Consider the following 9,927-nt stretch of genomic DNA (forward strand, 5'->3'; position numbering starts at 1 on the left):
GCCGTCCCTCTGTTTCAGGCTTAATTGATCTCCCCAAATACTCGACAGTCGTGATGGAGGGGCGGGAGGTAGGGGCAAGCGAGGCAAACAAAGGAAGACAAGTTTCGCCGGACACGCCTATCTTTACGTTTCGCGAATGGCAAATCTCGACACCACGCTTGCAGCGGACAGACAGAATTGGCTTCTCATACGGGCTGTTGGACCAATTCTCCCTCCGGCCTTGGCGATCGACAGGCACAACCGCGCCTGAGCGATTAATCGCTTTGCTGGCGGCATTCGAGGCAGAAAAGAGATTGAGGTAATTTCCAGGGACAGCGAAACACACTCCCACTCCCTCTCTCGACCAGCTGTCTCGCCAGCAGTGTACATGTACCATGTCAGGTAAACAAACAGTCCTCAATCGCCCCATTCACACAATTCGCACGGAGCTCCATAGGCGATATCTGTGTGGATAGTGCCAATATCCGGGGGCGTTAGGGTCAAGGGCCGGGGTGCCTGGAAGGGGGAAGAGGAAGGCAAATAGCAATGGTGAAGATGAATGACGATGCGATGCGATGCAATGCGGCCGTCTCGGCTGTGGCCACTCCCACGACCTTGGCAGGGTTCAACAACGACCAGTCTCGATTTGATACCTGGCTAGTTGGTCAAATGTCTCACCTTTGGCCCCCCGGGAGGGGGTCTTCGGTCAGTCGAATCAGCAGGGTTTGCTCGTTGATAGCCCTGGATAACAGAACGGCCCAAGTCGGCGTGCGGAATGCCGATTGCCTGCTCTGATGAGTCGGCCGGCAGCATGTCATCGCCGACAGTTACCAGCAACACGGGATTGGCGACGGCTTCACAATTGGGGTTTCTGGGAGCTGGAGACAAAGGGGGGGGGGGGTCAACACGTGGAGAAGAAAAAAAAATCCTCGATCCGTTCTCAATAGCGGAATCGGCCCTGTTGCATTTGGTAAAGGCTAGGTGTTAACGCAGTGCGTCTTGTGCCTTTGCTGACATGTCCAAGGCGACGGACTGACCATCCGCGACTCGCAAAGCTGGGGAGCGTCAACTAGCCCCATTGCCGTCGGTGGCGCGTCGAAGAACTGCCGGCAAATACAGTTGTGTCAATCGAAGGTCACGTCGTGACGATCAGCAACGTTGCGAAGTTCCAGGTTCCAGTGATACAGGCTGGGTACGGAAACATCGCCGCATGGCCCTCGTAGCTGGCCATCGTGCGACTTCTTGGCCTTGTGAACAGGCCCTTTCCCATCATCATGTGACTCAAGACATGAAGTGTCGATCAAAAAGGCATATATGGTCGACCTTATTGATACTTGTACCGTGAACAGTAAGAACGGGGACCCAGCAAGTGCCACTCGGACACAATGCGCGGTGAGGATATCGCCGCCGTTGTCCCCATTGGAGCACCCACTACTGTACTCGCTCACCGACTCTGCGGCATCGGACACGGGTGACGAAAGACGGGTGACGAAAGAGTCCATCTCGTGGCAAAAGCGCTGACTCGGCCGACATCACGAACGTCGAGAGAGAATATCCCGGGAGGCGACCGGCTACGGTACATGGGCCAACTCCGGTCTCGTTTCAAGGCGGACAGGCAGGCAGTTGGAGAAAACTTGGTCGCCAGCCAGCGAATGCAGTCGACCCCAGTAGCCGATCGGTGGGGTAAGGGGACGAACAAATCCAGGAACCAGCGCGACTAAGGGCATTCGGTGCCAGGATGACCCATCGATTTGTCGATGTGGGTGACGCGGGAAAGCGGCACACAGTACAAATAAGAGACCGAGTATGCCTGACGGCCGTCGCAAGGGGTGATTCCGTTCTGGGCTTGGGGGCCAATCCGCTGGCGAGAATATCAAATCCCTCATATAGGTCACCTTACCATGATTCCTGTTGATTACCATTTCGTAAAGACACCGTGCCGTTTGTCAAAGCTCCAAGCCCAGGTTCAGCACCGACCGCGATAAGCCATGAGGCGCTGAAGGACGTCACTGAGGCAAATAAACAGAAGATTCTGTCGCGCATCGAACAGGCTTGTGCTGATAATGTTTGTCGAGGGGCAAAAAAAAAAGTTTCAAGAAGCCGAGGCTGACGGGGTCATGAAGAAGAGAAACGCACTTCGGGAAACTCCATACGAAGGAAGCAAGACGCTCATGTTGGGCCGGGTTCAGATTTCGGTGAAGTACCATGTACTCGCACACTTGACACAATGGGATAATCGCTCGTCAAAATCTTTCTAGAAGCCTTGGAAGCCTCTGGGGTGGGGCTTTTGGGCCGAATTGAGCCACCGCTCTTCTGCAAGCTGCACGCCAGTACGTAGCTCCGTACTATTATGGTGCTGCACATACTTGTGCCGTCTCTGTGAGGCGTGGTGCAAGGATCCCGGTTGTAGGTGCGGTACTGTGTGTACACGAACAAGACACGGCAGGCCCGAGATACTACGGACGGAGTTGGACGGGATACACGGCACTGGGATTCAACAACCCGACCGACGTCCGGGGGCCATCGCGGCGACAAGTCGGAGATCAGAGTCGGCGAGTTTGCGACTCTTGTTGTTTGTTTTTGCCCTGGTAAGGTGCCGGTAGCGCTAGGTGTCCCGGGGTGATTTGCCTATCGGTGGTCGCTAGATCCGCAACGAAATGAGCAATGGCACCGAATAAGGGTTGTACGGATGAGTCGGGTCCTCGAGGTGCTCTCAAGAACCACCTCCGAAGGTGCCCATTCCTCTGTACTGTGTTGTGTTGTTTTGTGCTGTGTTGTGCTATCCTGTGCCTGTCCTTGTTGTGCTCCGCCTGGTGTTGTGCTTGTGCCCTTGAGAATTTGTACTTTGACCCTGGGTAAGGTGAAGGCAGCGAAGGAGCATGCCACGGACTCACTCTCTTAGTTTTGTTTGTTTTATTGTTGATGGTCTCGGTCCAAGCACGCTCTCAGGGCACGCGAGGCAAATGCGACGACGACGAGGACAACGATGGACAACACCAGGAACAACAGTCAATGTGACCGACTGTTGCTAGCCTTGTCGGCGCTTCGCTGGAGGGACTAGAGATGAAGCCCATTGATTTTGCCCCATCGCCGTGCCAAGCGCACTCACGAACTGGGACAGGCCGAGTCCCTCCGACGCTGGCCGTACCATGTATGCCGTAACCCATAGAAAAACCTCACGCTGACCTGACGTAGTTGGCCGCTCGAGCAACGAGCAAGGGACAAGGCCGTAATAGCCGCGACTTTTGGAGACCAATGGAGCTGACCCCCTGGCGTCCCTGATTGCGACGTGCGAACGGGACCGTGGTCGGCACATCGAACCCAATGCAGCGAGCATTTCGTCACGCGCGAAGCGGCTGTGCGGCCTGGACGACGAAGAGCGCAGCCCTTAGCCAATTCCAGACCATGCTGCCAATATTGTTTACGATTGATGCTATTCGCAGGGTCGGGCAGCCAGCAGAAGACCAAGAGGGCGAGAACATGGTGCGCCATTGGCGGCCACTTGTCGTGCGACAACGAGGCAATTATGTGCTCTGCGTCTGATGGATGGTACATTCATAGCCGCTTCTGGAAGGCTTGGGAGATGGGGCCAAGGCGGGGAGGGAGCTCTGTTGCGGTGCTCTGGACAGAGCTGCAGCAGGCCTGGCCTGGCCGAAAGAACAGCTGAGGATGGCGAACTGAGGCGCCGCACAAAGCACAGCACAGCATGTCGAGGCGCGTACAGCGCTGCATCGGTCAATCGAGGACCCGTGCATGCGGGCACACAGGCGCCCACGCTTTGGATGGTGAGACTGGCGCCCTAGGAGCTGTCTAGCTGCCCGTTGGAAGGGGGGGTAACAGGTCGCGGGTAGGTTGCAGGTAGGGGTGCACGCCGCCCCCATGCACAATTCTATTCGAAAGGCTGGGGACCAGGGTAGGAACGGGGCCACTCGTGTGTCGGCTATCGCTTGCAGACTTGATGGCGGCGGCCCGGGAGTAGCAGTACCAGGGATCATGTTGGTCTCGTGGAATGGTTGTGGAGGGCGAATTGGAGAACAAACGGTAATGAGAGAGTCAGACGGGAGCGGCCACGACTAAGGCAAGCCTGTCGCCGCAAGGCGTTCTTTGTCGAAAAGCCGGTCCTGATCGCCAGGAGCTGGAAACTGGCTGTTTCGGCGGAGCCTGACAGGTTCGGTGAGGCTGTTGATTTGCAAATGGTCAAGTAATGGTTGCAAACAGCAAGCCGCCGTCGTCACAAAGCCGAGGTCCCATCACCGTGGGTCCCGAATGTCTTGCTCGCCCTGGATGTCTCTGGTTGAACCCTCAACGGGGGTTTCGAAGGCGCGAGGGTGACGATTTGGTTTGGAAGGGGCAAAAGGATGGTTTGTACGGGTAGATGGATGCTTTCGATGGGTGACAGCCGAGCTCCAAGTGGGTTCTTGGGGGGCACGGAGCAATGAGGGATTCGGGGAATTCTGGTTTGGGGAATGCATCGCACCTGCAGGCGCTGGCTACCTGGTCCACTGTCTAGGCAAGTGCTATCCACTGCCTATCTACTGTCCACTGGCCGTTGGCTGCTGCCCACTGCTCGCTGCTCGCAACTTCCCAATCCTGCTCTGCTCGGGGACGAGAAGAATGGGGGGAAACCAGAGTCAGCGTGGCCCAGGGGGGGAAGGAGGCATGCGCCCCAAGCACAGTGTCTTGATGATTTCAAGCGTCTTGCGCCTTCCACTCTTAGATGAACCCGATTTATCCCACGCCTTCCCGATGTGCTGCAGCACTGCCTATTGGCTGCCAGAGTCAAAATCGGGGCAAATCCCACGCGCTAGTCTGGGATGGGCCTGGCTGCATGGGAGATCCCGGGCTGTCGCCCTCGACCGACAGCCAAGTTTTGGGATGTGAGGCCCGGAAAAGCTTATTGCGTTTTGGACGGAGGGTGTACTACATGTATGTACATGTAAGCCAGAAACGAAGTGCGAAAAGGGACGTGTGCGCTTGGTGCTTGAAAACTGCGTGCGACCTTGTTCGTCCAACGCGCGCACTTGAATGACGACGACTGAGAGTCACAAATGTCCAGCGAATGACCGAATGGGGTGTGCACGATCGGTCCCTGTGTTCTTGGCCTGTCGCCCCCAAGGCGAGCACAAGCCTTGGCCCCCGCGAAACCCTTGATATGGCTTGCTGCAGGGCTGGCGTCTGTCCAACCTTTTGCCACCGATGATTGTGGAAGGGATTAAATGGGCCATCGTCCAGTTACCCGTGTACATGGAGGGTGTTTCCCCAGACGTCAAGATGCAAGGGTTGGTGATGACCTCTACCTCTGAGGATGGACTTTCTAAGGTACGTATGAGGCATAGCTGTTAGTGGTCGGAACCAACAAACACCTCAATGGCCACGTCTTTCAAAAAAGAGACCTGTTGGTGTGCGAGAAAAAAAAAAGCGAAAAAGGTCACAATTGACCATATCGGAAGTCCCAATTGGCTCGGGACGAGCGACAAAGTAGCCGTTTCGAGAAGCTCCTTCGGTGCAGCTCACGGGAACGATGGACAAAGCGTGGAGACACGAGCACGAAAGCCGAAACGATGGAGCTTGCCTCGAGATGGATGGGCACTTGCTTGGCTTTGCTGACCGCCAGACCGGAGTTGTCGAGTGCGATGTGCGACGGGCAGGAAAAGGCGAGAATAGGACGGATAGCATGCCATTGTTCGTCTTGCTTGCCGGTTGCCTTGGGACCCGAGGACGAGAACGAGCTATGGCTGTCGTCATATACAAAACATGGACTTGAAGCACCCACACGTTTTCGTGCGACATGGAGGTAGGCACGGGGTAAAGAATACAACGAGTAAAATCGCGCACACAATAAAAAAAACGGGCATCGAAGAGATAGATGGGCGGAAAAAGAGACTTCTGCCTCGCACTGGGCTGCCACCTCTCACCGCGAGAAAACTCGCTCGTAAACTCTAGTGAAAGCACCCGACAAAGGCCTGCCTGGACCATTATCGGCGTCGACGATAGGCTTAGAAGGCTTGGAACGAGCCGCAGCAGCCAGATGAGAAGCACAGTGCGCCGTGTGCCAAGTCAAGTAACGCAGCCGACTCATCCAGGGCCGCTTCGTCTCTTGTTTTTTTTTTCTCTGGGGCGATGGCGAGCGAGCGGCTCCATCCACCAGCGACCAGAGCACTCCCCCATCCTTGTCTGGCCCTGGCCCTGGCCTCTGCTCTTTATCCCAGATCCCGGCTCCCTGCAAAGCTGCACTGCAGGGGGACCCACATCAGGGCACGCTCCACACCACGCCGCAAGCCCCACGCGCCGCGCTCGCGCTGCCTTTCTGCCGGCTCACCCTTTGAGAGGTGTGTGGTCAGGGTGGGCCCTGTCATAGTCATGACCCATGGATGTTTACGTCTGGTCTGAAATGCGCGCGGAAATGATCGTGCAGTGATCCAATGTTTCTCGCCGTTGGACCGTGTCCGACACTGTGTCGCCCTGTGGGGAGTTGGTGGCATGACCCCCCCACCCTGGCCCTGGACTACAGACGTCGTCATTGGCCATCGTGGTCCCCAAGCTCACCTAGGCCGCAGCTGGAGCTTGAACCCTCGCGCTCGCCAGTCCTCGGACCCGTAGGAGCTTCTCGGGAGCTACGTGCGCTCTGTGGTTCTCCCTTGACCTCATTCGTGGGCAACTTGCGGGCAATTGTTTTGCCTCGGGGCAGCACCGATGCGATAGCTTCCTGGGCAACGACACAGGCACTGTGGGCGTGAGGAATTTGTGGAACCCACCCGGGTGGCATGCAGGCCAAGGTACCTGACATTCACTCTGGGGTACCTTCTTGGGCCAACCAAGACGGCCCTCAGCCGATCGTGGGAGCTTGTGTGCCTGGTATCCGTTTGTAGCACCTCGTAGAGACGGCTCTGGCCCAGGCTTGCAGAGACAGACCCCCCCCCCTTTCCCCCAGCTCCAGAGTGGGATTGAGGTCAATTGGAGAATGAGCCCAGAGTGAGAGAGGGAAAAAAAAGTCGCTTTCGGCTCGGTGGGTTCCCTTGCCTGGGACGCTCGTTCACCTCACCTCTGTGTCTTCCACGCCCGGACAGATCGCCGGCGTATTCCTCGACGCTCGTTCTCTTCCGTTGTTGCTAGGTCCCGCTTGGTTCTGGTCTGGTCCTGGTCGGTCTTGCCTGCCTCGTCGCCGTGCCCTCGTCTCTCCCACCCCCGTTCCCACCCCCATCCATCTCCCCCCCCAATGCCCATCGCTGCTTCCGCCCTTCACTGTTGCCGCTCGTGTCGTGCACCCGCACCCATCCCGTGAGCTGTACCCACTCTCACTTACACCTCACAGTCCCACGCCGCCCGCTTGTTGTCCATCGCCTGCCTCTTGCTTTCGTTTTTAAAGAGCCTTCCTTCCTCCTTCCCACTCCCCTTCCTTCCCTTTCTCTCTTCACCCACGAAGGCTTCCTTTACGTTTGCTCTTCACATTCGTGCGGTGATAGACCTCTCCCCCACTCTTCGTTCGTCGCCTCGACACTCTCCACTCCCCACCCAGCGCGTGTTGTTGTTCGCAACAAACCTAGCAATCTCCGAATATTCCTAGGCCCTGCTCGCAAGCTCAGCCCTCGAACCTTAAGAACCTGTTTCGATCCACCGGACCTACTACAAATACCTAGAGTCCCCCACCACCAAAGCGTTTGAGCTTTTCGAGTCTACTCCCCCTACACTGCATTCGACCACCTCATTGCTATAGACGCATACAACCGCGAAATCTTTCGCCATGGCCGAGTCGAACTCAGCCGCCGCTCCGGCGCTCAACACTCCCATCGAGTCCCACCGCTTTGAGGAGAAGGACCGTCCTCTCGACACCGGTGTCGACGCTCCCGTCAAGCCCAAGGTCGAGGAGGAGGAGGACGAAGATGAGGACATCGACGCCCTGATCGAGGACCTCGAGTCCCAGGACGGTCACATCGAGGAGGACGAGGAAGAGGGTTAGTTATCGCCGAGTGCCCAGCTCACAATTTCCAAGCTAACCCAATTGATCCAGAAACCGCCGTTGGTGGTGCCCGCGTCATTCCTGAGGACCAGTTGGCTACCGACACCCGTCTTGGTCTCACCGAGGCTGAGGTCCTCAACCGTCGCCGCAAGTACGGTGCCAACCAGATGAAGGAGGAGAAGGAGAACCTCATCCTCAAGTTTGTAAGTTCAATTGGCTCTCGCTGTTGTTCGAATGATCTCAGTCTTCTAAATTCGCATTCAGTCATGTTCTTCGTCGGACCTAATCAGTTCGTCATGGAAAGCCGCTGCCCGTCCTCCGCTGCTGGTCTCGAGGATTGGGTTGATTTCGGTGTCATTATCGCTCTTCTCCTGCTTAACGCCGTCGTTGGTTTCTACCAAGAATTCCAGGCCGGCAGCATTGTCGACGAACTCAAGAAGACTCTTGCCCTGAAGGCTGTCGTCCTCCGTGACGGTCAGCTCAAGGAGGTTGAGGCCCACGAGGTTGTCCCTGGTGACATCCTCCAGGTTGAGGATGGTACCATCATTCCCGCCGACGGTCGCATTGTCACGGACGATGCCTTCCTTCAGGTTGACCAGTCTGCCATCACTGGCGAGTCCCTCGCTGTCGACAAGCACAAGGGCGACAACTGCTACGCTTCCTCTGCTGTCAAGCGTGGTGAGGCTTTCATTGTCATCACTGCCACCGGTGACTCCACCTTCGTCGGTCGCGCCGCTGCCCTTGTCAACGCTGCCTCCGCCGGTACTGGTCACTTCACTGAGGTCCTCAACGGCATTGGTACTGTTCTCTTGATCCTCGTCGTTGCCACCCTTCTCATCGTCTGGGTTTCTGGCTTCTACCGCTCCAACGACATTGTTGAGATCCTTCGCTTCACCCTCGCTATTCTCATCGTCGGTGTCCCCGTCGGTCTTCCCGCTGTCGTTACCACCACCATGGCTGTCGGTGCCGCCTACCTCGCCAAGAAGAAGGCCATCGTCCAGAAGCTGTCCGCCATTGAGTCCCTGGCTGGTGTCGAGATTCTCTGCTCTGACAAGACCGGTACCCTGACCAAGAACAAGCTCTCTCTCGCTGAGCCCTACACCGTTGCTGGCGTCGAGCCCGATGACCTCATGCTCACTGCCTGCTTGGCCGCTTCCCGCAAGAAGAAGGGTATTGATGCCATTGACAAGGCTTTCCTCAAGTCCCTCCGCTACTACCCCCGCGCCAAGTCTGTTCTCTCTAAGTACTCCGTCCTCGAGTTCTTCCCCTTCGACCCCGTCTCCAAGAAGGTCACCGCCGTTGTCCAGTCTCCCCAGGGTGAGCGCATCACCTGCGTGAAGGGCGCCCCTCTCTTCGTTCTCAAGACTGTTGAGGAGGACCACCCTCTTGACCCCGAGATCGATATGGCCTACAAGAACAAGGTTGCTGAGTTCGCTACCCGTGGTTTCCGTTCGCTCGGTGTCGCCCGCAAGCGTGGTGAGGGCAACTGGGAGATTCTCGGCATCATGCCCTGCTCTGACCCCCCTCGTCACGACACTGCCCGCACCGTCAACGAGGCCAAGAACCTTGGTCTTTCCGTCAAGATGCTTACTGGTGACGCCGTCGGCATTGCCCGTGAGACTTCCCGCCAGCTCGGTCTCGGTACCAACATCTTCAACGCTGACCGTCTCGGTCTCGGTGGCGGTGGTGACATGCCCGGCTCTGAGGTCTACGATTTCGTTGAGGCTGCCGATGGTTTCGCCGAGGTCTTCCCCCAGCACAAGTACAACGTCGTCGAGATTCTCCAGCAGCGTGGCTACCTCGTTGCCATGACTGGTGACGGTGTCAATGATGCTCCCTCCCTGAAGAAGGCCGATACTGGTATTGGTATGTTTGATGTTCCTCGCTCTTCCACAGTCTCGATCCTGCCGCTAACGCGGTCCCAGCTGTCGAAGGTTGCCTCTGAACGCCGCCCGCTCTTGCCGGCCGATATCGTCTTCCTTGGCCCTTGG

General features: G+C 57.1%; 1 protein-coding gene across 1 annotated transcript in view; it reads left to right on the top strand.

The window, feature by feature from the left end:
- Positions 1–7,391: 7,391 nt before the first annotated feature.
- The window catches only part of VDAG_03948 (plasma membrane ATPase), a gene marked incomplete at its 3' end in the record, with an annotated part of 3,332 nt that continues 796 nt past the window's right edge, over positions 7,392–9,927 (top strand). Inside the window, exons 1-3 of the mRNA XM_009654032.1 lie at positions 7,392–7,931; positions 7,988–8,139; positions 8,227–9,870. Coding sequence (XP_009652327.1) covers positions 7,721–7,931; positions 7,988–8,139; positions 8,227–9,870 — 2,007 coding nt within the window. The 5' untranslated portion in view covers positions 7,392–7,720. The remainder of the gene's footprint in view (positions 7,932–7,987; positions 8,140–8,226; positions 9,871–9,927) is intronic.

Source organism: Verticillium dahliae, genomic scaffold (genome assembly GCF_000150675.1).
Source record: "Verticillium dahliae VdLs.17 supercont1.6 genomic scaffold, whole genome shotgun sequence".
In the NCBI taxonomy this organism is placed as follows: domain Eukaryota; kingdom Fungi; phylum Ascomycota; class Sordariomycetes; order Glomerellales; family Plectosphaerellaceae; genus Verticillium; species Verticillium dahliae.